This window comes from Heteronotia binoei, chromosome 10, assembly GCF_032191835.1.
Source record: "Heteronotia binoei isolate CCM8104 ecotype False Entrance Well chromosome 10, APGP_CSIRO_Hbin_v1, whole genome shotgun sequence".
In the NCBI taxonomy this organism is placed as follows: domain Eukaryota; kingdom Metazoa; phylum Chordata; class Lepidosauria; order Squamata; family Gekkonidae; genus Heteronotia; species Heteronotia binoei.
In genome coordinates this window covers 14016319-14043680 of record NC_083232.1, presented here as the reverse complement: position 1 = coordinate 14043680, position 27362 = coordinate 14016319, and the positions used below count along the sequence as shown (strand labels likewise).

General features: G+C 47.3%; 1 protein-coding gene and 1 non-coding gene across 2 annotated transcripts in view; one reads left to right on the top strand and one right to left on the bottom strand.

The window, feature by feature from the left end:
- LOC132578352 (sodium channel protein type 5 subunit alpha-like) overlaps nt 1–24432 on the bottom strand; it is a 111261-nt gene extending 86829 nt beyond the window's left edge. Inside the window, exons 1-12 of the mRNA XM_060248296.1 lie at nt 24190–24432; nt 22870–22988; nt 21435–21542; nt 17558–17686; nt 16740–16831; nt 14515–14766; nt 11613–11676; nt 10420–10561; nt 9815–9823; nt 7750–7938; nt 4655–4837; nt 925–1326 (exon numbers count right to left, since the gene is read on the bottom strand). Of these exons, the coding sequence (XP_060104279.1) occupies nt 925–1326; nt 4655–4837; nt 7750–7938; nt 9815–9823; nt 10420–10561; nt 11613–11676; nt 14515–14766; nt 16740–16831; nt 17558–17686; nt 21435–21542; nt 22870–22988; nt 24190–24432 (1932 nt within the window). The remainder of the gene's footprint in view (nt 1–924; nt 1327–4654; nt 4838–7749; nt 7939–9814; nt 9824–10419; nt 10562–11612; nt 11677–14514; nt 14767–16739; nt 16832–17557; nt 17687–21434; nt 21543–22869; nt 22989–24189) is intronic.
- On the top strand, nt 10635–10707 carry TRNAT-UGU (transfer RNA threonine (anticodon UGU)). The gene has a single exon. It is a non-coding gene; the product is annotated as a tRNA-Thr (tRNA).
- Nucleotides 24433–27362: the final 2930 nt, after the last annotated feature.

Here is a 27362-nt window from a genome sequence, read left to right as displayed (position 1 = left end):
CTGGGGAAGCCAATGGCAAACCACCCTGTAAAAAGTCTGCCGTGAAAACGTTGTGAAAGCAACATCACCCCAGAGTCGGAAACGACTGGTGCTCGTTTCCTCTAAAGCCTGGATCTTATTATATTGTACACAATATTATTGCCACTTAACATGGAGCATTAAAGCAACAAGCAGAGTACATGAAAGTCCAATGGAAATTTGGGGATGGAGACTGGGGAGGGCAGGGATCTCAGTGGGATGCATGCAATGCCATAGAGTCCACCCTCCAAAGCATCCATTTTCTTCAGGGGAACTGGTCTCTGTAGTCTGGAGAGGAGCTGTAATTCCAAAGGATCCTCAGGTCCCACCTTCTTTAAAAAGCACCCTGACCTGGATAGTCCAGTCTCATCAGATCTCGGAAGTTAAGCAAGGTAGACTCTGGCAAGTACTCGGATGGGTGACTTCCTTGGAATACCAGCAGCCGGGAGGCCCGGGCAGGCTTTATTCAGCCTCTTTTCTGAATATCCTCCAGTAGGGGGTCAGTCACCAGAGGTTGACATGACTTCCAGGTGCATGCGTGTGCGTGCGCGCACACACACACACATTTAAAAATCCAAAAGAGAAAAAGCTGCAGGCGAAATAATCTCCGTTCTAAATTTCCAGCAGCCATATACAGCAACAATGGATTCTTACTATCAGGCCTTTTTTATAGCAGAAACTCCTTTGCATATTAGACCACATCCCCTGATGTAGCCAGTCCTTCTGGAGTTTACAGTAGGCCCTGCACTAAGAGTCCTGTAAGCTCCAGGAGGATTGGCTACATCGGGGAAGTGTGGCCTAATATTCCAAGGAGATCCTGCTACAAAAAAGCCCTGATCACTACAATCAATGGTAGCAAGAGAACATGTGGAGTCTCACACCCGGATGCTTACATTTTCTACTCACCAGATCACCTCTGCGATGGCTTCCCCTCCCTGGGGGAAGCAACAGCCCTTCCCCAGCAACGGGGTCCATGTTGAATGACCTCACGCCGCCTCCTCCCAAGGATGAGACCATCCCGTTGCAATCATCTCCCGGGGTCCACCTGCCGGGCTGAGTGTAGCTTGGAGTCCCAGGATGAGGGCTGTAGCTGACTTGACTTTGGACGCTGGGCCGTCTCCCCATCCGGGCAGCCAGAAACGAACCACGCTGGATCTCGGCCTCCCCGGTGCTGCTCGACTCGTCCTCCCCTCCGTCGGGCCTTGAGCCCACCTCGCGCCCAGAGATATGGAAGCTGAACACGCTTCCGTGACTGGGACGGCGCTTCATCGGGTTCGAGCTAGGACCATAATTATGGCTGAACAGAGCCTATAGGAAGTCACAACGGGGGGGAAAGGAGAAAAAGATTGATCCAGGGCGGTGTTCCCTCTAAGCCAGGGGTAGGGAACGTTGGTTCTCCAGATATTTTTTGCCTACAACTCCCATCAGCCCCAGCCATTGGTCATGCTGGCTGGGGCTGATGGGAGTTGTAGGCAAAAAAACATCTGGAGAGCCAACGTTCCCTACCCCTGCTCTAAGCTGAGTTAGTGTGAGCTAGCTCACAGATTTTAGCCTCTGTCTCACACATGTTTGTCTTAGGTCAGGAAAAATGGCCCCAGTGCAAACTAATTCATGCAGTAGCTCACAACTTTAAAGCCAGTAGCTCACAAAGTAGAATTTTTTGCTCACAAGACTCCACAGCTTAGAGGGCGTATTGATCCAGAGTCTGACATTCTCCATCTGTCATGGAAGTTCAGATATCTGTTGATTTTTGGCCCACTGTGGACAATGCTCCCTCTAAGCTGCAGAGTCTTGTGAGCTAAAATTCTACTTTGTGAGCTGCTGGCATTAAAGTTGTGAGCCACTGCATCAATTGGTGTATTCTGGGGTCATCCTTCCTGAGCTAAGACAAAAATGTGTGAGCTGGAGGCTAAAAACCTGTGAGCTGGCTCACGCTAACTCAGCTTAGAAGAAACACTGAATGTGGCATTTGCAACTTCCCCTTTCTGCTTTGCGTCCTTCTCTTCAAGGAAAAAAAAACCCTTTGCCTTCAGAAACGGTAGCTTTGCTAGGGTTGCCAGCCCCCGGGTGGTGGCTGGAGATCTAGGACTGCAGCTGCTCTCCAGACTTTAGAGAGCACTCAGTTCTTCCAGTCCTCCAGGAGCAAATGGCTGCTTTGGAAGATGGATTGTGTGGCACGACACTCTGCTGAGGTCTCTTCCCTACCTAAGCGCCACCCTCCTGGACTCCGCCCTCAAGTCTCCAAATCTTTCCAAACCCAGAGTCTGCAACCTTATAGCTCTGCAAATGCAAGGCGGGAACTCATCAGCACTGTAACACATCGCATCGTAACACACTAACTCAGCCTGGTAAATAAGGGTCGAACTATCTTTCGTTTTATAACAAATGGTGACTGGGTCCCCCACAGCTCCAAAGCAGTGGTGCGGAATGGCATTTTTAAAAATCCACAAGGGCACTGTTATTAGGGTTGCCAAGTCCAATTCAAGGAATATCTGGGGACTTCGGGGGTGGAGCCAGGAGATGCTGGGGGTGGAGCCAGGAGCAAGGGTGTGACAAGCATTATTGAACTCCGAAGGGAGTTCCAGCCATCACATTTAAAGGGACCGTACACCTCTTCCCTCCATTGGAAATAATGAAAGATAAGGGCACCTTCTTTTGGGGCTCATAGAATTGGACCCCCTGCTCCAATCCTTTTGACACTTGGGGGTATTTTGCGGAGAGGCACTGGATCCTTTACTGCAAATTTGGTGCCTCTGCCTCCAAAAACAGCCTCCCCGGGGCCCCAGATACCTGCGGATCAATTCTCCATTATTTCCTATGGGATTCGTCTCCAAAGGGAATAATAAGAGTTCCCAGCAGACATTTCCCTCCCCTCCCCCCCGCTTTCTGATGACCCTGAAGTGGGAGGAGGGCCTCCAAACCTGGGGATCCCCTGCCCCCACCTGGGGATTGGTAACCCTACCTGTTATGCCCAGGATCACAGTATGTGGGGCAGGATGAGTGATGTCACTGGGGGAATTTCCCTAAGCCTTTAATAGCTAAACACACTAAGCTATTTGTGTGTGATTGGTAGGATTGCCAAGTACCCCATGGCTGCTGGTGTGGGACCTTTTTTTGTGCACACACACTGCGATGACGTCACTTGGCAGTGACATATCAAGCAGGGCACATTGCACGGGGATACTCTAGGAGTTTGCAGAAAACTCTATGGTTTCACACAGGGACACTCTAGCAATTTGTGAGAAAACTCTATGGTACCGCAGAGCTCCTCTCCCCCAAATTGCTAGAGCATCCCTGCATGAAACCATAGAATTTCACATGAATTCCTAGAGCGTCCCTACACAATGTGCCCGGCACGATACATCACTTCTGAGAGCTGCACGTGCTGTGTTGCAACAGGACCCTTGTGGGGGGGGGGGCAGGGATTCCCTTGGTGGCCTCCTCCCTGCTGGCAGGTTAGGGCCCGCCAAAGCAGGGGATCCCTTGCCTCCGATGGGAACTTGGCAGCCCTAGTGAGCAGCCACTCATTAACACAAGAAGCCCCACTCAGAAGCACTGTGGGGCTACACTAGGGTTGCCAAGTCCAATTTAAGAAATATCTGGGGACTTTGGGGGTGGAACCAGGAGACTTTGGGGGTGGAGCCAGGAGACATTAGGGGTGGAGCCAAGATCAAGGCTGTGACAAGGATAATTGAACTCCAAAGGGAGTTCTGGCCATCACATTTAAAGAGACGGCACACCTTTTCAATGCCTTCCATAGGAAATAATGAAGGATGCAGGCACCTTCTTTTGGGGCTCATAGAATTGGACCCCCTGGTCCAATCTTTTTGAAACTTGGGGGGTATTTTGGGGAGAGGCACTAGATGCTATACTGCAAATTAGGTGCCTCTACCTCAAAAAACAGTCCCCCCAGAGCTCCAGATACCCACGGATCAATTCTCCATTATTTTCTATGGGAATAAATCTCCATAGGGAATAATAGAGTTCCCAGCAGTCATTTCCCTTCCCTCCCCCTGCTTTCTGACGACCCTGAAGTGGGGGGAGGGCCTCCAAACCGGGGGATCCCCTGCCCCCACCTGGGGATTGGCAACCCTAGGCTACACAGGGTCCTGCTCTGCCCATTGCCCATTTTAAGATGACGGCTGTTCTAGTCTGCTTGGGGTTCCTTTAAACTGTGTGCATGAACAGCTGCCCCTTAATCCAGGAAGCCCCGCTCAGCAGCAATCTGGAGCCATGCAGGGTTTTGAACTGCCCATTGCTCGTTTTAAGATTACAGTGGTTATAATTCTGCTCAGGGCTTTTTTTTGCAGCAGGAATGCCTTTGCCTATTAGGCCAAACACCCCTGATGTAGCCAGTCCTCCAAGAACTTGCAGGGCTCTTAGTACAGGGCCTACGGTAAATTCCAGGAGGATTGGCTACATCAGGGGAATGTGGCCTAATATGCAAAGGAGTTCCTGCTACAAAAAAAAGCCTTGATTCTGCTCTTGCTTTTTTCCCGACGCTGAAAAGTTCTTCATCTAAACACCACTTTTTAATTCTTTCCTGTCCTTTAGATCCTTTGTCACAGGCGTTAAATCACATCAAACGTTTTTAAAGCAATAGTTTGCGCACTTAGGGCTTTAAGCCACAAGTTACCGATTTGCGATGGCTTTCGACAGACTGCGACTTAGGGATTTTTAGATCTTCTCCGCAATCCTCCATCCCTAGAGACATCTTTTTCTTCATTCTGTTGCTTCTTTCTTTCACCTCCTTGGATGCCGCGGGCGATGCTTCCAATGAACTATGAGAGATGCTGTCATCTTCTCTAGCGGTTAATTCCTAGAACGTAGAAACACAGAACTAAGAATTGAACAGCACTTTACTTGGAACCAAACTGTTACTATGCAGCACACTGACTTCCCAAGAGCAGAGACATGCGTTCCCACTGGCTATCAAAGTGATTCACAAATTAATTTTGCTTTTGGGCCCCATGAAGATTCTTGAGACTGTTTGGCAATAAAGTTGCTTTGTCTGATGTGGGGCAGCTGATTTTCAACCATGAATTCCTCTATTCTGGACAGGGTAACTTTGAGGGCCAGTCTCCTATCCAGGCATAACAACTAACTGGCACACCTATAAGAGTTCCTGGGTTCAATCCTTGCTATCCTCACTGGGCTCTGAGAAAACTTAAGAACATAACAAGAGCCCTGATGGATCAGATTCAAGGCACATGGTTTTTTCAAAAATTGCAATTAAAGGCAATTTTCAATTTAAAAAAAAAAAAAAACCTTCACTTTTTAGAATTCTCAAAAGTAATAACTGGGAGAGATGATGGCATGGTATAGCCTAATCTGGTCAGATCTTGGAAGCTGGAGAGCCAGTTTGGTGTAGTGGGTAAGAGTGCGGACTCTTATCTGGGAGAACCAGGTTTGATTCCCCACTCCTCCACTTGCACCTGCTGGAATGGCCTTGGGTCAGCCATAGCTCTCATAAGAACGTAAGAGAAGCTATGTTGGATCAGGCCGATGGCCCATCCAGTCCAACACTCTGTGTTTCACAATGGTAGATAGATGATAGATAGATAGATAGATAGATAGATAGATAGATAGATAGATAGATAGATAGATAGATAGATAGATGATAGATAGATAGATAGATAGATAGATAGATAGATAGATAGATAGATAGATGATAGATAGATAGATAGATAGATAGATAGATAGATAGATGATAGATAGATAGATAGATAGATGATAGATAGATAGATAGATAGATAGATAGATGATAGATAGATAGATAGATAGATAGATGATAGATAGATAGATAGATAGATAGATGATAGATAGATAGATAGATAGATAGATAGATAGATAGATAGATAGATAGATAGATAGATAGATAGATAGATAGATAGATAGATAGATAGATAGATAGATAGATAGATAGATAGATGATAGATAGATAGATAGATAGATAGATAGATAGATAGATAGATAGATAGATGATAGATAGATAGATAGATAGATAGATAGATAGATAGATAGATAGATAGATAGATAGATAGATAGATAGATAGATAGATAGATAGATAGATAGATAGATAGATAGATAGATAGATAGATAGACACCACCTCCTGTGGCAGTGAATTCTACATGAAGTTGGAGTTGTCCTTGAAAGGGCAGCTTCTGTCAGAGCTCTCTCAGCCCCACCCACCTCACAGGGTGTCTGTTGTGGGGGAAGAAGATATAGGAGATTGTAAGCCGCTCTGAGTCTCTGAGTTCAGAGAGAAGGGCGGGGTGTAAATCTGCAGTCTTCTTCTAAGCAGGGTTGGCACTTGGATGGAAGACTATCAAGGAATACCCTGCAGAGGAAAGAAATGGCAAACCACCTGTGCTTCTCCTTGCCTTGAAAACCCCATTGTTGGGGTTAGCATAAATCTTGGGTGGGAGACCATCAAGGAAGGCGGGCAGGGCCAGCAAGGAAGGGAGGGCAGAGGAAGGCGATGGCAAACCACCTGTGCTTCTTCCTTCCCTCAAAAGCTCCATGCTGGGGTTGCCATGAATCTTGGATGGGAGACCACCAAGGAACATGCTGCGGAGGAAGGCCACGGCCAACCACCTCTGCTTCTCACTTGCCTTGAAAGCCCCTTGCTGGGGTCACCAGCAGTTAGCTGCCACTTGACAAACTACCAACTGTCCCCACCCCCCAGGGGAGCCCATCTCGAGTGTGACCTGGGTCCATTTCTCCTAAGAGGATTTTTTCCTCACTGAATGACTGTGAACTGGCAGAGACTGACCATGAGAGAGATCTTGGGGTCGTGGTAGATAATTCATGAAAATGTCAAGACAGTGTGCGATTGCAATAAAAAAGGCCTACGCCATGCTGGGAATTATTAGGAAGGGAATTGAAAACAAATCAGCCAGTATCATAATGCCCCTGTATAAATCGATGGTGCGGTCTCATTTGGAGTACTGTGTGCAGTTCTGGTCGCCGCACCTCAAAAAGGATATTATAGCATTGGAGGAAGTCCAGAAAAGGGCAACTAGAATGATTAAAGGGCTGGAACACCTTCCCTATGAAGAAAGGTTGAAACGCTTAGGGCTCTTTAGCTTGGAGAAACGTCGACTGCGGGGTGACATGATAGAGGTTTACAAGATTATGCATGGGATGGAGAAAGTAGAGAAAGAAGTCCTTTTCTCCCTTTCTCACAATACAAGAACTCGTGGGCATTCGATGAAATTGCTGAGCAGACAGGTTAAAACGGATCAAAGGAAGTACTTCTTCACCCAAAGGGTGATTAACATGTGGAATTCACTGCCACAGGAGGTGGTGGCGGCCACAAGCATGGCCACCTTCAAGAGGGGGTTAGATAGAAATATGGAGCAGAGGTCCATCAGTGGCTATTAGCCACAGTGTGTGTGTGTATATATATATATTTGGCCGCTGTGTGACACAGAATGTTGGACTGGATGGGCCATTGGCGTGATCTAACATGGCTTCTCTTATGTTCTTAACAACCCATAGCTGATGCAAAAGCGTAGCAGAACTACCTGGTAGCAGCAAGGGTTAATTGGAAAAAGAAGCAACTTAGAGCCATAATGACCCAGTCCCTCTATGGGTGGCCACTTTCAGGCGATAGAATATAATCATTTTCTTAATGAACGTATTTCTCTTGGCACGTAAGTCTGGCACCTCCTGCGACAGGCAACGTTTGTGGGAAACGGGGCTTAGCAAAGGAATAAGACCGGACCTCGTGCTCTTTCTTCAGCAGCTCCATGGCTTCGCGGAATTTCCTCTCTTTCGCCTCCGTTTCAGCAATCGTCGCCTTGCTCTGCTCTTCGTAGGCCATCGTGACCACCGCTAAGATCAAGTTGACCAGATAAAATGATCCCAGGAAGATGACGAGCACAAAAAACAGCATATAGATCTTCCAGCAGCTCTGAGGGTCTGAAGTCAGAAAGTACACATCGATAAACCTTGTTCTAATGCGTTGATCAAAAGGGTTTCCACCTATTTCCACTTGCAGGGAAAATACAGTCCAAACAATACAGAAGCAGGAGCTGCTGAGCAAAACCCAAAGCTACACTAATTCAGCAAGTAAACTCAGAGCGTTTTCGCACTGACCTTACTCGGGAGCGACGTCCCTCTTCACCGCGCAGCGTCTGCGCGGATTTCGCACTAATTGCTCCGCAGAACCCGGAAGAGCCGCAAAGTCCCGCGGCTTTTGCGTCGCAAATGTAAACTGGTTTTTGGCGGTTTACATTTGCGACGCAAAAGCCACGGGGCTTTGCGGCTCCTCCGGGTTCCGCGGAGCAATTAGTGCGAAATCCGTGCAGACGCTGCGCGGTGAAGAGGGACATCACTCCCGAGTAAGGTCAGTGCGAAAACGCCCTCACTCTTCCAGTCCAACAAATCAGTCCTTAAGGAAGAGTGAGTTTTTGAGTGATTACAGACCGGCAGGGCCAGATTAACAATTAGGCCAAGCAGGCACTGGCCCATGGATCCCCATGCCTTTAGGGGCCCCGGGCTGGCTTTCCTCCCCAGTTCCCCCCCTGCTTGCAGCCCTCCCAGTCTGCACACGCAACCAGCAACTGAGCCACACTTTGCCCAACTTGCGTGGCATCGTTGCCAAGTTTGCATCTCTCTGCCTCTCCCCCCACAGCTTTGTCAAAACGGGCTTTTGAGAAGGTGCCTTCAGGTTTCAGTTGGGGCTGCAGGTGGCGGGGTGGGCCCTCCAACTCAGAGACAATTTGTAAGAGGGCCCCTGAGATTTCGACTGCCTAGGGGCCTCCACGGGGTTTAATCTGGCACTGCAGACTGGCACTTTGGACCAACTCAAGCCAGTATGGTGTAGTGGTTAAGTGCAAGGACTCTTATCTGGGAGAATCGAGTTTGATTCCCCACTCCTCCACTTGCAGCTGCTGGAATGGCCTTGGGTCACCCATAGCTCTGGCAGAGTTGTCCTTGAAAGGGCAGCTGCTGTGGAAGCCCTCTCAGTCCCGCCCACCTCACAGGGTGTCTGTTGTGGGGGAAGAAGATAAAGGAAGTTGTAAGCCACTCTGAGTCTCTGATTCAGAGAGAAGGGCAGGGTATAAATCTGCAATTCTTCTTCTTCTTCAGAGATGGCTCTGAAATCGACCCCAAAAATCCTTCCACACACCAACATCTGCCGCCCATCCCTGTCCCACACTCTCCCCATCCTCTGGCCTCCGCAGATTGGCTCAAAAAGCTACCGCTTACAAAGTGGTAGCAAATTTCTGAGCCGTCAGCCAGTTGCCCCATTGGCATCTGAAAGTGGCAGAGCGGATGCGAGGCGACTTCACTGAGTGAAAGCGCGAAGCTACCCCAAGCCGTTTCTGCCTTTTTCCCTTTAAAAACTGTTGGGAGCACTGAGCGCATGAGCACTTGAGCCAGTCTGGTGTAGTGGTCCTTAGCAAAAACAGCCAGAAGGCATAATATCCCTGGCCTTTTGGTGCCAGTTTGGTGTAGTGGTTAAGTGTGCGGACTCTTCTCTGGGAGAACCGGGTTTGATTGCCCACTCCTCCACTTGCACCTGCTGGAATGGCCTTGGGTCAGCCATAGCTCTAATAGAGAGTCAGTTTGGTATAGTGGTTAAGTGTGCGGACTCTTCTCTGGGAGAACCGGGTTTGATTGCCCACTCCTCCATTTGCACCTGCTGGAATGGCCTTGGGTCAGCCATAGCTCTGGCAGAGGTTGTCCTTGAAAGGGCAGCTGCTGTGAGAGCCCTCTCCAGCCCCACCCACCTCACAGGGTGTCTGTTGTGGGGGAGGAAGGGAAAGGAGATTATGAGCCACTCTGAGACTCTTTGGAGTGGAGGGCGGGATATAAATCCAATATCTTCATCTACCTCACAGGGTGTCTGTTGTAGGGGAGGAAGGTAAAGGAGATTGTGAGCCGCTCTGAGACTCTTCAGAGTGGAGGGCGGGATATAAATCCAATATCTTCATCTACCTCACAGGGTGTCTGTTGTGGGGGGAGGAGATAAAGGAGATTGTGAGCCACTCTGAGTCCCTGATTCAGAGAGAAAGGCAGGGTATAAATCTGCAATTCTTCTTCTTCTTAACTTGTTGGGGGAAGAAACAGCCCTTCCAGCTTCTGAGCAGCCTCCGCGTCTGAAGGTGCCCAGACACCTGGCAGACGGGATACAGGCACTTCACTGGGGAGTGTTTGGAGACTTCAGGATGCCTCCCAACCACCCCAAACCACCCATCTCTTATCACCCATTGAGACTTTCTTGAATTGTATAAGTCTTTAAAGATTAATGTTGAAGTAAGGACATAATATTGGCACTGCAGTGGTAGTGCTTTTTTTGTAATTACTGATACGCAGTGTTGTTCTGGTGTTCTACCTGGAGGCTGGAAACCCTATAAAATACGGACAAAACACATGATTCTTGTACCTGCTGATAGAGGCGTTCCCAGTAATCCTGCGTCATGAGGCGGAACAAGGAGAGGAAGGCCCAGCCGAATGTATCGAAGCTTGTGAAGCCTTCGTCGGGATTAGTGCCAACCTTCAAGCATACGTATTCATCTGGACAGTGGCTACAAATTAGATTTTCAGTGACAGCAAGTTTCCAACATTTCAATGTAAGCGGAAAGCACATCGGGGGCGAGGGGGGATGGTGGCTCAGTGGTAGAGCATCTGCTTTGTAAGCAGAAGGTCCCAGGTTCAATCCCCGACATCTCCAACTAAAAAGGGTCCAGGCAAGTAGGCATGAAAAACCTCAGCTTGAGACCCTGGAGAGCCATGAATGGGGCTGTGGCTCAGTGGTAGAGCATCTGCTTGGTAAGCAGAAGGTCCCAGGTTCAATCCCCGACATCTCCAACTAAAAAGGGTCCAGGCAAGTAGGCATGAAAAACCTCAGCTTGAGACCCTGGAGAGCCATGAATGGGGCTGTGGCTCAGTGGTAGAGCGTCTGCTTGGTAAGCAGAAGGTCCCAGGTTCAATCCCCGGCATCTCCAACTAAAAAGGGTCCAGGCAAGTAGGTGTGAAAAACAGCTGGAGAGCCATGAATGAGGCTGCGGCTCAGTGAGCATCTGCTTGGTAAGCAGAAGGTCCCAGGTTCAATCCCCGACATCTCCAACTAAAAAGGGTCCAGGCAAATAGGCGTGAAAAACCTCAGCTTGAGACCCTGGAGAGCCGCTGCCGGTCTGAGTAGACAATACTGACTTTGATTAATGGTCTGATTCACTATAAGGCAGCTTCATGTGTTCTTTTGAACTTAGAGGAGATTTACAAAACATGTGGTGATTTTTCTTTTCTTTTTCTTTTTTTTCTGGCATGTGGGACGTGCTTTCACTCTCAATTGTCTTAACTAGAGAACGAGAAATCAGAATCGCACCACACGGGGGCGCAATCGGAATACTCATCTCAGAGAATGAAGCAAGACCATTTCAAAACTTCAGAGGAGAAAGTAAGAATTCAGTTTATAGGATGAGGAGAGCACCACAATCTCTTGCCTTTGTTTCTATTGCTATCATATGTCGTGGGACTCCCCTGAAATCTAACTGAAGCCATTGTAAATCTACATTCTCAGAACTGTTTTAAACATACGGGGAGGTGGGGAACTCAGAGAAAATGAAGCACACTTACCCACTATCCGTACCATTGTGGCACAATAAGATGTCACTGGTGTGGTTTTTGAATTTGTAATTGGCTGCAATAAAAGTGACCTAGATAAATACAGGTAGGATTGCCAACCAGATCGTTATGTCAAAACCAATACTCCTTCTAAGCTGTGGAGTCTTGTGAGCAAAAATTCTACTTCGTGAGCTACTGGCATTGACGTTGTGAGCTAGCGTATAAATTAGTTTGCTCCGGGGCCACTTTTCATGAGCGAAGATAAAAACGTGTGAGCTGGAAGCTAAAAACCTGTGAGCTAGCTCACACTAACTCAGCTTAGAGGGAACACTGGTCAAAACCATGTTACATGTCTAAGCATTGCTGGCAGACTAAAATTTACTCCTGATACTCATCTTTTCCCTTTTGTACAATACAGATGCAATAACAAAGCCAACTCAATGATATGCTGTTCTGCCGCGATGATATCCAGTACTGCAAAAGTACTAACCTCCTGGCTCTACTGCTGAATTTTGCCAAGTGCCTCCTGATAGCAACCCCTGAACTTCCGGATTCCTTCAAGAACTGCCCTGTTCCCCTCCCCCTCCTGCACCCCTTCCTTTCTGGTGCCTCTTTTTTTTTTAAATCAAAAGTTAGCACCCCTGCTCACATACGAGGGCTTCACAAAATGAAGGATTCACATTGCTGTGTGCCTGTTATTGGTCTAGAACAGGGGTGTCAAACATGCAGCCCGGGAGGGGGCGAATCAGGCCCTTGGAGGGCTCCTATCAGGCCCCCGAGCAACTGGCTCTTGTCTGCTTCCTTTTCCCTCTCTCTTGCTTCCTTCTGCAGCTCAACTTGCTTTGCCAGGCTTGCTCAATCGCACAGGAGCAACAGAGCAAAACCTGTTTTCTCCATTGGTTGAGGCTTCTCCTCCTCCTGATCCCCTGGGGAGGGAGGGAAAGAGCCAGAGCTTCCTTTGCCCGGTTCCCTGGATCCCATGGGAGAGATACAAGGAAAACACCTTTAAGACCAACGAGTGCTAATGTTTTAAGCATGTTTTATTTTAAGCTTAAAAAAAAAACTTTAGTCATGTTTGTCTGCATCCTTTAAAAAGTTTATATTTCTGCTACCTAATCTTAAATAGGTACACACATGGCCTGGCCCAACATGGCCCGGCCCGACAAGGTCTCATTTATGCCAGATCCAGCCCTCGTTACAAATGAGTTTGACACACCTGGTCCAGAAGAATTTCACCCCACTGAACAGCCTGGTGCCTTAACAGGCAATTTCTGGTTTAGCCAAGGCAGGGCCTATCTTGAATGAACCAAAATTATTTAAGATGAATGGGGAGGGTAGAGCTATGAAACTCCAGGTAGAGGCCTTGAGACCTCCAGAATGACTACCAGAAAAAGCCCAGCAGGAACTTATTTCCATATTAAGCCACACCCCAGATGTCCAGTTCCAACTCAAAAAACCTCTGTTGGCATAACACCCCCCATGTCACCATTGTTTCACACAGGGCTTTCTTGTAGGGTAATCCCAGCAGGAACTTAATTGCACATTAAGCCACACACCCCTGACATCGCCATTGTTTCACACGGGGCTTTTTTTGTAGGATAAGCTGAGCAGGAACCAATTTGCATATTAGGCCACACCCCCGGATGCCAAGCCAGTTGGAACTACATTCCTGCTTTCAAAAAGCCCTGATGACTACATTAGAGAGATCAGTTCCTCTGGTAAAAAAGAGCAGCTTCAGAGGACAAAATCTACAGTAGACCACAGATGCCGGATGAAATCCACCCCAGACTCCCCCTTCCATAAGCACTACCTCCAAATCTCCAAGAATTTCCCATGGCCGACAGCAGGAATGGTATCAAGTAGTTCAGGTGAGCACAGTGCGAAGTGGCAGATATAGGCTCAGTAACTGCTAGTGCAGGGGTGGCCAAACTTGCTTAACATAAGAGCTACATAGAAAAAGTCAGATGTTTGAGAGCCACAAGACATGAACATCAGATGTTGAAGGAAGGAAGGAAGGAAGGAAGGAAGGAAGGAAGGAAGGAAGGAAGGAAGGAAGGAAGGGAGGGAGGGAGGGAGGGAGGGGGGAGGGGGGGAGGAAGGGAGGAAGGGAGGGAGGAAGGAAGGAAGGAAGAAAGAAAGAAAGAAAGAAAGAAAGAAAGAAAGAAAGAAAGAAAGAAAGAAAGAAAGAAAGAAAGAAAGAAGAAAGAAAGAAAGAAAGAAAGAAAGGGAGGGAGGGAGGGAAGGAGGAATGGAGGGAAGGAAGGACGGAAGGAAGGGAGGGAGGGAGGGAGGGAAGGAAGGGAGGGAGGGAAGGAGGGAAGGAGGAATGGAGGGAAGGAAGGCAGGGAGGGAGGGAGGGAGGGAAGGAGGGAGAGAGGAATGGAGGGAGGGAAGGAAGGAAGGAAGGAAGGAAGGAAGGAAGGGAGGAAGGGAGGGAGAAAGAAAGAAAGAAAGAAAGAAAGAAAGAAAGAAGAAGAAAGAAAGAAAGAAAGAAAGGGAGGGAGGGAGGGAGGGAAGGAGGAAGGGAGGGTGGGAAGGAAGGAAGGAAGGAAGGAAGGGAGGGAGGGAGGGAAGGAAGGGAGGGAGGGAGGGAGGGAAGGAGGAATGGAGGGAAGGAAGGAAGGGAGGGAGGGAGGGAGGGGTGGAAAGAAAACAAACAGATGGGGGAGGGACATGGAGGTGGAAAGAAAGCAACTTTAACTTCAAATGCATTCTCCAACTTGCCAACAAATGCCTTCTCCAAGCTGGCCAATGGGGCAGTGGGGGCTTTTAGAGCCACACAATATGTGTGAAAGAGCCACATGTGGCTCCTAAGCCACAGTTTGGCCACCCCTGTGCTAGTGCCTTCAGCAAACCTGAAGGTGGCAAGTGCAACAAGTCAATTATTTTGTGAGGCATTTAGGAAGAGGCTTACCTGCGTCCTTGATGAAATCCTCATACAAAGTCAAGTTCCGTTCTCTTATAGTGTCACTATCAGCAGGAAGCCTTGTTATATTGTTCTGGAGGAGATACTCAGTGTAGTTCCTGACGCATTTGTGTCTCAAGTGTCCCTTAAAGAGCTGAAGGCCGATGAGGGCAAAGACGCTCAGGCAGAAAACCGTCAGAATCATCACATCCGCAAGCTTCTTGACGGACTGGATAAGGGCCCCTACGATGACCTTCAGACCTACAGAGGAAGCAGGGAGGGGAATCAACAGTACATGATTTGTCAAATCAAAATACCCATGGGCAGGAGTGGAATTCTAGCAGAAGCTCCTTTGCATATTACGCCACACACCCCTGATGTAGCCAATCCTCCAGGAGCTTACGAGGCTCTTTTTTTGTAAGCTCTTGGAGGATTGGCTATATCAGGGGTCTGTGGCCTAATATGCAAAGGAGCTCCTGCTAGAATTCCACCCCTGTCCATGGACCCTTTCTTGAGACACTCCCCAAACTGGGTGCCGCATTGGATTGGAGAATTGTTCATAGGGCTTCCAGGTCTGACTCAGGAAAATCTGGGGACCTTGGGGGTAGAGCCAGGATCAAGGCTGTGACGAGCATGAATGAACTCCTAGTGCTTGTAACGGAAGGTGCTTGCAGCAAAAAGTGCTTGTAGGTGCTCATTTGTCTTTTCGTCAAATGAGTATATATAAGGTATTTATAATGCATGTTAGGCGGTGGTTGTTTCATCACAGTATCACTATTGTCGCTAATGTCACTCGGCATCTGAAACCGCTTCACTCTCCAAGATATAAGGACAGGCGGACTCGCATTCCAACCGCGTCTGGAGAAGTGAGCAGGGACTCACAAAAGCTCCGTCCCTACTACAAACTTTGTTAGTCTTTAAGGTGAGTATTTACTACTAAGGTGTTTCTGGACTCTGGCTCTTTTCTTCTGCTACAGACGGACTAACACGACTACCCATTTTGATCTATCTCCATTAGGCTTCCCAATCCCCAGGTCCCAGAGGGGGGATCTCTACCGGTTTTACAGGCTTCCCTCCCTGTTAGGAATCAGTTCTAAAATGGGTGAACTGACTCCATCTTAGATACTAGGGACGTAGTTTCTGCAAGCGCGTGGCTGAGTCACGCACCAGGTGCATCTCGTTACTGTTGTAAGGTGGAAATGACGTCACCTATAATTAAGCATTGTGCTGACTCAGAAGCTGATGCGATCTCTGGTTAGAGTGCATGATTGGTTTGAGTGCAAAGGAAGGTCAGAAAGGCTGATCTTTCTGCCTGGTAAGGACTGTGGGTACTGCATCGCTTACTGTCCGTTTGGCAGCAAATGCTGTGTACTGACCTTGGTTATTGTGGCTGGATCATTCTCTGTTTATTCTCTGTTATCTTCTGTATTTTGGACTGATTAAAGTGAATGATCCTGGCTTGGCAACGACTTTGAATATTGGACACCATACCGGTGAATATATTCACTGTAACTACAGTTTGTCTCTTGTCTACTGATTCCTGTGTTTCCCGTTCCTGTTCTTCAGCAGCAGCTTCCGAGAACCTGCACACTGCTAAATTCTCTAACACCCCCTCCCCCAGCCAGCTGGCTGGCGGGGGAAGCCCCGCCCCCAGAGCCCTCATGCACCACCATGAACAATTCCCATAGGGAATGATGGGGAATTGATCCGCGTGTATCGGGGGCTCTGGGGGGGGGCTGCTTTTTGAGATAGAGGCATCAAATTTTCAGTATAGCATCTAGTGCCTCTTCCCAAAATACCTCCCAAGTTTCAAAAAGATTGGACCAGGGGGTCCAATTCTATGAGCCCCAAAAGAAGGTGCCCCTATCCTTCATGATTTCCTATGGAAGGAAGGAATTGAAAAGGTATGCTGTCCCTTTAAATGTGATGGCCAGAACTCCCTTGAAGTTCAGTTATGCTTGTCACACCCTTGCTCCTGCCTCCGCCCCAATGTCTCCTGGCTCTGCCCCCAAAGCCTCCTCGCTCCACCCCCAAAGTCCCCAGATATTTCTGGAATTGGACTTGGCAACCCTAATCTCCACGGAAGATTTTCAGGGCATAAACTCTCAAGAGTGAAAGTTGATCTATGATTATGGATGATATTAACTAGCATACCTTAAATGTTTCATGGCATAAGAAAAGAATAGGCTGGGGGAGGTGGGGAAGAGGGAGAGATTATTCTAAGTTTTTCATACCTGGGATGATGGAAATTGTTTTTAAAGCTCTCAGCACCCGGAACATCCGAAGAACGGAAACACTTCCTAGCTTTGCAAACTCACCCACAAACCTATAAGATTGAAAGTTGACCAAAAAATAAATAAACGAAATGGAGATGTACAAAGGATGTACGAGGGTTTCAGGGACAGACATTCTGAAGGGCTCAGCCTTTCAACTGGAAATGCCGGGGACTCAACCTCTCCCTCAAAGAACCCCCTAGTTCCAATGGGCAAATTTGGTGCCTCTCCCTCAAACCCCCTCTTCCCCAGCGTCAGTTTCCCCACCATGGGGAATTGACAACTTTCCCCAGCAATTGGAAAGCGCAGGGAATGTGGACACCCTTTTTGGGCACTCCTAGAATTGTAGTCCCTGGAACTGGGGGTCTCTGTGGGGAAGAGGCTCCTGCAGATGCCTGGTAAATTTGAGGCTCCTCCTTCAAACCCTTTCCTCCCCAGAGCCCATACATTACCCTATGCTTTGCCATTGACTTCAATGGCCCATAGGGAACAATGGTGGAATGGGAGCACCTTCTTTGGGTGCCCCTGGAATTTGACCTCCGGTGCCCCCAACCTGGAGATTGGCAACACTAATTACACCCCTCAAGCAGTATTGGCACACAGGCCAGGGTTGGCGTACAGGCCAGGATAGCATATATGTAATTCAGATTACATTGCGTCAAAGGTATCAAACTGATAATTCCGAAATACTCGTTTTAGCCGCCGCTGTCAGCTTTCCAAGGGGATGTGACTCGCTTGCCTAATGGCAGCCGTTTCTCAGAGCCAGCGCTATCACTTACGCCATCACAATCACGCTGAAATCCAGCCAGTTCCACGGGTCGCGGAGGAAAGTAAACTCATTCAAGCAGAAGCCTCTTGCCAATATCTTGATGATTGATTCAAAAGTATAAATGCCCGTGAAAGTGTACCTGGGGAGGAAAAGCAGCCACATAAACCAGGTTAACACAAAAGACAAGGGAGCAGCAACTTATTGATCCAGCTAATCTTCCATTCTAGGACTGCCTGCTCTTGGAAGGGAAATTCCTGGAGGTATAGATGTAGGGATGGGGTGTCAAACATGCAGCCCGGGGGCCGAATCAGGCCCCCAGAGGGCTCCTATCAGGTCCCCAAGCAACTGCCTGTCATCTGCTTCCTTCTCCCACTCTCTTGCTTCCTTCTGCATCACAGCTTGCTTTGCCAGGCTTGCTCAATCATACAGGAGCTACAGAGCAAAGTCTCTATTTTCTCCATTGGGTGAGGCCCCTCCCTTGGGGAGGGGGGGTAGTTTGCTTTGCCAGGCTCTCTCAATCACACAGCAGAGTTACTGAATGAAGCCTCTCTTCCTTCTATTGGCTGAGGCTCCTCAACCCTCCTAGTCCCCTGGGGAAAGAAAGAAAGAGCCAGAGCTTCCTTTCCCCAGTTCCCTGGAACCCACGGGAGAAATACAAAGAAAGCGCCTTTAAGACCAATGAGTGCTAATGTTTTAAGCATGCTTTATTTTTAAGTTTTAAAAAAAATCCTTAATTGTGTTTGTCTGCGTGCTTTATAAAGTTTACATCTCTGCTATCTGGCATTACATTGTATGACACACACGGCCCAGCCAGCAAGGTCTCGTTTATGTCGGATCCGGCCTTCATAACAAATGAGTTTCACAACCCTAATTAGGGTTCGGGGTCCTAAGTGGGCATAAGGCCACCACACCCACCCACCAAAACATCCACTTTCTTCTGGGGAACCGATCCCAGCAGTCTGGGGATGAGTTGTCAATCCAGGAGATCTCCAGGCCCTGCCTGGAGCCTGGCAACCATATTTTAAGTGGTGCCCGATGAATCTGTGCCTCATAAAACAATGGGAAATGGGTCAGCAAGTGGTTGGAGATTGTTCTGCTCCGCCGCGGGGCGATAAGTGGATTTAAAAATTATAAAGCTTTCTGGGGGCCAAAATTGTAAAGCTCTCTGGGGTGTTGTATAAAAATTCCTGCGGCATTTGGAAATGTATTCTTTCTCAAAGGTTTTACATGCGGAAATTAAAATCCAGCGGTTGCTCAGCCGCTCCGTAACACTGTCCGACCACCTTCCCTTTTCACTGTGCTGAAGTCAAGGCATTAAGTTCTTCCCGCCCCGTTTTATGATGAGGACTGCTATAAAAACCGAGGAACTGAAAATCCTATAATCGGATGTTTTCCCTGTTTGTGTGTGTGTGAAGCGCGGTTAAATCACTTCCAATTGACAGCGGCCCTGTGAATGAATGATCTCCAAAGCCTCCTATTCTGGACAGCCATGCCCAGGTCTTGCAAACGGAGGGCTCTGGCTTCCTGGGCTGGGTCAGCCCATCTTCCCCTTTCCCTGCTGCCTTGTGCTTTCCTTAGTGTTACTCTCTTTCCAAGCGACTCTGGGTCTTTTCATAGTGTGACCAAAGCAGGTCCTCTTCCAGAAATGTCTGGGGACCTCGGGGGTGGAGCCAGAAGACATTTGGGGTGCAGCCAAGAGCCAGGTTGGGACAAGCATAATTGAACTTCGAAGGGAGTTCTGGCCATCACATTTCAAGGGACGGCACACCTTTTAAAATGCCTCTTTCCGTTTTGAAATAACAAAGGATAGAGTTACCTTCTTTGGGGACTCACAGAATTGGACCCCCTGGTCCAATCTTTTTGAAACTTGGAGGGCCTTTTGAGGAGAGGCACAAGATGATACACTGAAAAATGGGTGCCTCTACCTCAAAAAAACAATCCCCCCCCCAGAGCCCCAGATACCCATGGATCAATTCTCCATTATACCGTATGGGAATCGGTCTCCATAGGGAATCATAGAGCTCCCAGCAGACATTTCCCTTGCCCCCCTCCACCACTTTCTGATGACCCTAAAGCAGGGGGGAGGGTCTCCAAGCCGGGGGATCCCCTGCCCCCACCTGGGGATTGGCAACCCTAGACCAAGGTGCAATAGCCTCAGTTTAGTCATTTTAGCTTCTAGGTAGAGTTCAGGCTTCATTTGATCTAAATGGCTGTCCTAGTCAACAGCAATACAGATAACTATTGACCCAAACAGAAAGCAGTTGTCATAAGAACATAAGAGAAGCCATGTTGGATCAGGCCAATGGCCCATCCAGTCCAACACTCTGTGTCACACATAAGAACATAAGAGAAGCAATGTTGGATCAGGCCAATGGCCCATCCAGTCCAACACTCTGTGTCACACTTAAGAACATAAGAGAAGCCATGTTGGATCAGGCCAATGGCCCATACAGTCCAACACTTTGTGTCACACTTAAGAACATAAGAGAAGCCATGTTGGACCAGGCCAATGGCCCATACAGTCCAACACTCTGTGTCACACTTAAGAACATAAGAGAAGCCATGTTGGACCAGGCCAATGGCCCATCGAGTCCAACACTCTGTGTCACACTTAAGAACATAAGAGAAGCCATGTTGGATCAGGCCAATGGCCCATACAGTCCAACACTCTGTGTCACACTTAAGAACATAAGAGAAGCCATGTTGGATCAGGCCAATGGCCCATCCAGTCCAACACTCTGTGTCACACATAAGAATATAAGAGAAGCCATGTTGGATCAGGCCAATGGCCCATCCAATCCAACACTTTGTGTCACACAGTGGCCAAAAAACCCACAAAAAACACAGGTGCCATCAGGAGGTCCTTCAAGACACTAGAAGCCCTCCCACTGTCCCCCCCTCCCCGAAGCACCAAGAATACAGAGCATCACTGCCTCAGACATAAAAGAAGCCATGTTGGATCAGGCCAATGGCCCATCCTGTTCAACACTCTGTGACACACAGTGATAAAAAAAAAAAAACCCAGGCGTCATCTTTAGATTTTCTCACAGAACCAGGCCTCATTTTGGGCAGGAGCTCACAGGAGCGGAGCTGCAAAAACTCTAAATTTTATTGTGCTCTTTCTTTCTCCCTCCCCCCCTAATTGCTTCTGTGCTCCATTGTTCAAACCCCCTGTGAGAATTTCCCTGAACTCTAAGATTTAATGAACTTTCTAATATTTCCCCCCACAAAAAAAGGGAAAATAACCGAAACATAAAAAGCAGACAGATGGAAATCTTCAACATGCCACTGTAGCCAAATAAGAAAAAGTCATTTACAAAGTACGATGGGAGCAGTGTTCCCTCAAAGCTGAGTTAGTGTGAGCTAGCTCACACATTTTTGTCTTTGCTCAGGAAAAATAGCTCCTGAGCAAACTAATTTATTGCAGTAGCTCACAACTTTAATGCCAATACCTCACAAAGTAGAATTTTTGCTCACAAGACTCCATAGCTTAAAGGGAACATTGGATGGGAGCAAGGTTTTATTAGGACAACTATAATTCAAAAAGCATTTTAGGATAGAAGCTGACTGATATAATTTGGTACACCTTCCGGTGATATCAGGGGTGTGCGGCATATGCAAAAGAGTCATGCTAATAAGCTCCGGCACCTCTTTTTCTACAAAATGACCCCTGCGCAGAACTACATGTAACTGGGTAAAATGATGGGGTTGAGACACAGCAGCAGAACACGTGCTTTGCAGGAAGCCAGTCCCATGCTCATGCCAATATTTCAGGATTATAGGCTATATCTCTTATTATATTAGAAGAGGTAATAATATATCTCTTATTATATTAGAAGAGCCAAAGAATAGAAGGAATGAAAGACACTCTCTACAGAGATACTCACTCCACGTATTTAGACCACTGAGATTCTTCTGTTGTTTCTGGAGTTTCCGAAAGAGCCATGAAGACACAGTTCGTTAAAATGGTCAGCATGATAAACCAGGTAAACAACGTAGGTAACGGGAATTAAGGAAAGCAGCATTTTGCGAAAACGTTACCAAAAACTGTGGAGCTTTCTTCTCCAGTTCATCTCATTTTGAACCTGGTATAGAGCACAAATGATGTCCACAAATATTCACATGTACGCCAGTGGCGCCCTTCTGTCCCTCACCCGCAAGGACAGCTGTGTGCACCAGATGTTGATCAATGTCATGCATCTCTCCTTAGGCTCAGCTATCAATTGGTGGCCGGCTATGGGTTGGGAAAGACTTAGAGATTTGAAGGGAGAGCTGGGGAGAGCAAGATTTGGAGAGGGTAAGGGAGGATCTCAGGGGGCTATTGTGCCATAGAGGCAATCCTCCTCAAAGAAATAATTTTCTCCAGGGGAAATGATCTCTGTAGTGTGGGGGGAATCTGTGGTAATTTCTGAGATAGCTCCAGGCCTCACTAGGCTTGTTCCAGGTGGAGAGTGCTTTTGCTCCGGGCGCTTCTCTCAGTTTTCACATAAGCTGCCACAGAGCTGTGAGTTGGTGCACCTCTTTCCCACAGCGAGCAAGATCCTCTTACAAGCAGTTTTCTGCTTGCACGGGAGAATGGTGCGCCAACTCGCAGCTCCGCAGCAGCTTGTGTGAAAACGGAGAGAAGTGCCAGGGGCAAAAGGGTTCTCCACCTGGATCAAGCTCGAGTGAGAAATCAGTATCTCATACGCTTTCTTCGAATGCCTCTTGTTTAGCAAGCTGAGCATAGCTGGGATTCTGTTGATGGGCATTCCAGTGGCCATGATGAGCCCCCACTTGGGAACTGTCTGTAAGTTTATTATTTATTTATTTATTTATTACTTTACATTTATATCCCGCCCTCTCCGCAAGCGGACTCAGGGCGGCTTACAGTATCATAAAAAACAGTCAATTCCATAAAACATATAAAACCATAAAACATTTATCAAGTTAAAAACTAGTACGCTATCTCAGTCTAGTCTGGCGGTATGTTGGGGTCTGACTATGACCGCCAGCTTCTGTAGGATGTCCGGTGGCAGCCCATTTTCAGTCAACCAGAAAAAGCCTGCCTAAACAGTTCGGTCTTACAGGCCCTGCGGAAACGCCGACAAATCCCGCAGGGCCCTTATAGCTTCTGGGAGGGTGTTCCAGAGTTCTGGTGCTGCCACCGAGAAGGCCCTAGATCTTGTTGCGGATAGCCTGGCTTCTTTTGGGCCAGGGGCAGACAGCAGATTTTTTGTCCCTGATCGCAGTGCTCTCTGGGGGATATATGGGGAAGGCGGGTCCCGTAGATAGGCAGGTCCCTGACCATAAGTTACAGGAAGTTCTCAGGGCAAAGGATATGGATGTACCAAAAGTTTGATCACCTTGCGTCGGAGGGAATGAAAAGGGCTAAAGATATACAAAGCACGCGTGGCTGTAAACCGGAAGATGGTCTTCCCTTTGTTCAACACCAAGAATGTCTGCAGAGAAAATACACAAACTGGCAAAGCTAATGTCAGGCAGTACGTTCCATCTCACCGTCCACCATTGCATAATAAAAATAAAGTGTCATTAAGCTGCAACCAACCCATTGTCAAGCATGATATTTCTGGTTATTGAATCAATATGCATTCTACGCTCTTCCATCCCCCCTCTCTTCCCCCTCTCTTCCTTTTCTGCATAAATACTTGTCTTCAAAGGCCCCCACACACACACCTGTAACTCTCAATGATTCAGGATATGCAAGTAACCTTGTCATTGTAAGTAAAATGCCTCTCCCATGAGTTCCCATCCATATGTCTTATCATTAAACTAGGATGTGTGGGAACCAGGAGATGTTGTAGTGACCAAATGAATAGTTGATAGTACCCTTTGAACCTTCTATGCAATTCACATCTGTATGTTATGCTTTTGAAGTTATCTGCAACTTTGCCTTTGAAGTAGCCTTTCAGATCCTATGCTGCTGGTGAAACTCTGTATCACTTCCAAGGTATCATTCTTGGAGCAAGTATTGGATTATCAATGAAACGAGTCTTTGATTTAAACAAAAGCTTGGTTATTCGAAAATACCGATGCTTGACACCCATGACAATCCCTTACAGGGTTTATAGGGCAAAAGATAAGCAGAGGTGCTTCACCTGGTCTCCTGGGTGATCTCCCATCCAAGTCTTAACCAAGGCCAACCTCGCTTAGCTTCCAACAAGCTCAGGCTAGTCTTGCAGTTGCCGCCATGCTTACCAAAGAAGTTTTCAGTCTGGCTTCATAAGGCGGCAGCTTTAAGCGCCTCAGTTTCATACCCCTCACACCCTGGAAACTTAACAGTTCCCCTCCCTCACCTCAGTATGTCAGATTTGCACCCACACATGCACAGATAAAAGTACACCACTGCAAGCATCTGCTTGGCATACAGAAGATCCCAGGTTCAATCCTCAGCATTTCCACTTTAAAAGGACCAGGCAGGAGGTGATGGGAAAGGCCTCTGCCTGAGATCCTGGAGAGCTGCTGCCTGTCTGAGCAGACAAGACTGACCTTGATGGATCAAGGGTCTGATTCAGTAGAAGGCAACTTCTTGTGTTTTTTTGTGTTCATGCATTGTGAAGAGGCTTCATACGTTCAAATAAATGTCAGTTTTCCTCCCACAAGCAATATGAATGAACCTAGCCAACCACAGAAAGGCGTTACCTTGTGATCATGGTAGTAAGGATCAAGATCCTCCAGGGGCTCACCAATGAGCTCTGAGGGAGGGTTTCCATAGAGGGCAGGCAGCTTCTGGAATGCCTGAAGGTCCAGCTGAGGGCGGGGCTTATCTTCAGGGGGCGGGTCTTTGCATTCCTTCTTGGCAGCAATGCGTTTCTCAATGGCAGCCAAAGATTCTAGCGTGAATGGGCGGAAGTTGTTAGCACCCAGTATGGTGAAGTCAGCCATCTTGGCATCGCTTCTTCCCAGGAGCAGAATTTATCCTCGGTTGGAGAACTGGCTGAAGAGGTAACTTAAAGTCCAGCAGCTGCAAGGTAGTCTATAAACAGCTTCATAGGAACAGGGAAAGAAGAAATAGGAAATTACTGGATAAGAATCTTTATCCCCCCCCCCCCCCCAAATTGTAAATATCATAGAATTATGGAGTTGGAAGGGCCCTCCAGGGCCATCTAGTCCAGAGGTGTCAAACATGTGGCCTGGGGGCTGGATCAGAGGGCTCCTTCAGACCCATGAGCAACTCACTGTCATCTGCTTCCTTCTCTCTCTCTTGCTTCCTTCTGCATCACAGCTTGCTTTGCCGGGTTTGTTCAGTCAAACTACAGAGCAAAGCCTCTACTTCTTCTATCGGCTGACCAGCACATGAAGCAACTTTAGTTAATTAGTTAGTTTAGTTTATTTGCATCCCGCCCTCCGTTACAATAAACTACACAATAAAATCACAATAAACAATTAAGCATTAATTAAACAGTTAAAACAATTAAACAATTTAAAACAATTAGATGCTAATTACCATTCAGATTACAGATGGCGTTCAATATTCTTAGGCATCCTGTAAAGCTAATATATCGGCAGTTTCAGTTAAAGGCCGACTGAAATAATGTTGTCTTGCAGGCCTTGAGGAACTGGGCAAAGATTATGTACAAAAAGCTCACAATGTCCAGCCATTTCATGTTTTCCTCTGTGTCTTAGGCTCAAAGCACTGACCATGAGATTGCTGTAATCAAAAGTAGGCTTGCAACTTACAGATACACACCTGAACAACACCTGAACAGCATATTCAAAACTGCTAGAGCACAGACATTATCTCCAGATTTTGATGCAATAATTCAGAGCAAGAGGGGTCAGTGATCAGAGATCGTTAAATAACAAAATATTGTAAAAGTCCTCATGTTTTAAACATGTTTTATTTAAAGATTTTTTTAAAAAAAAATTGTGCTTGTCTTTATCTCTTATAAAGTTCATATCTCTGCTACCTGGCATTACATTTTACGACACACATGGCCTGGCCTGAGAAGGTCTCATCATTGATGTGAGATCCGTCCCTCATAGCAAATGAGTTGACACCCCTGATCTAGTCCAACCCCAGCACAATGCAGAAAATTCACAAGTACCTCCCCCCAAATATACGTTAAAAGCTTTAATTTTCCAGAGGGGTAGCTGTATTAGCCTGTTTCAGCAACTATTATTTTTTTTGTCAATGTGGTAGAAGGACATAATTTTTTGGAAGCGTTTGTACCTTATGATTTAATAAACAAAAGCCACTTCTCGTTATTAAAGGGAAAAGGATTCCTTCATATTTTATCATACAATACATAATGCATATGTGGAAGATGCAAATAAATATTTTCAGTCTCTGAATACAAACTGGAAGGGAAATACCTTTGTTCTGACAGAGGAGATTTGACTCTCAACAGCTCATACCCTGACAATCTCGAAGATACTGGATTTATATCCTGCCCTATACTCTGAATCTCAGAGTGGTCACAATCACCTTTACCTCCTCCCCCCAAAAACAGAAACCCTGTGAGGTAGGTGGGGCTGAGAGAGTTCTGACAGAAGCCTGCCCTTTCAAAGACAACTCTGTGAGAGCTATGGCTGACCCAAGGCCATTCCAGCAGCTGCAAGTGGAGGAGTGGGGAATCAAACCTGGTTCTCCCAGATAAGAGTCTGCGTACTTAACCACTACACCAAACTGGCTCTCAGGAAATAGATGTGTCCATATGACCTACCTAGAATGGATGTCATTCAAACAGTGACAATTAGTTGAGATAGTAATCTACAGTTCAGTCTTTTGCTGATTCATATGCCTATTAAATCAGTTCCGATTTCATGCCTGTATTATCCTGGTGGACCTCTGATGGTCTTTGAGTTTTGGCCACTGTGTGACAAAGAGTGTTGGGCTGGATGGGCCATTGGCCTGATCCAACATGGCTTCTCTTATATTCTTATTCTTCCTGGTGCTGGGGGGGAAGGCACAGTGGGAGAGCTTCTGGAGTTCTGGCTTTGATGGTGGACCTCCTGATGGCCCCTGGTTTTGGTCACTGTGTGACACAGAGTGTTTGATGTCATGGGCCATTGGCCTGATCCAACATGGTTTCTCTTATATCCTTTGTATTATTGATGCTTTGGGAGACAACAGTAGGATGGCTTCTGGAGTTCTGATCCCAGTGGTGGACCTCCTGATGGCCCTGAGTTTTGGCCACTGTGTAACGAAGACAGTGGGATTGGATGGGCCATTGGCCTGATCCAACATGGCTTCTCTTATGTTCTCTGTATTTTTGGTGCTGGGGGGGGGGCACAGTGGGAGAGCTTCTGAAGTTCTGGCCCTGTTGGTGGACCTCCTGATGACCCCTGGGTTTTGGTCACTGTGTGACACAGAGTGTTGGACTAGATGGGCCATTGGCAGAATCCACATGGCCTCCCTTATATTCTTATGTCTTATGTACAGTTCAAAGCTATGACTCCGCACAGAAAAGCCCTCTTGAACAGTTCAGTGTTGCATAGTTTGTGGAAAGCCAGGGATGTGAGAGCCATAATGGCTGAAATCCTATGTATGGGCAGATGTTGGTTCTGCCCATTTGCAGATGGGCACCTGCAGAAACACCTGCTGATTTTGAGTGAAGTTGTCATGGCAGAACCTAGGAAGAGGGATTCAGTTAACAGTGCTCCTCCCGGGGTGCAGGAAAATTGATAAAACTCTCAGCTTGGACTGCAGTCCTGGGTCAAGGTGTGGATATCGAAGGCAAAAACTTGCCAGCTGTGCCACAATGCTCTGTCAAATAGTAAAAAATCAGTAGCAGCTTTAAGATGAACAAATCTTATTGCAGCATAAGCTTTTTGAGAAACACAGCTCTCTTCATCAGATGCATCTGGACTCT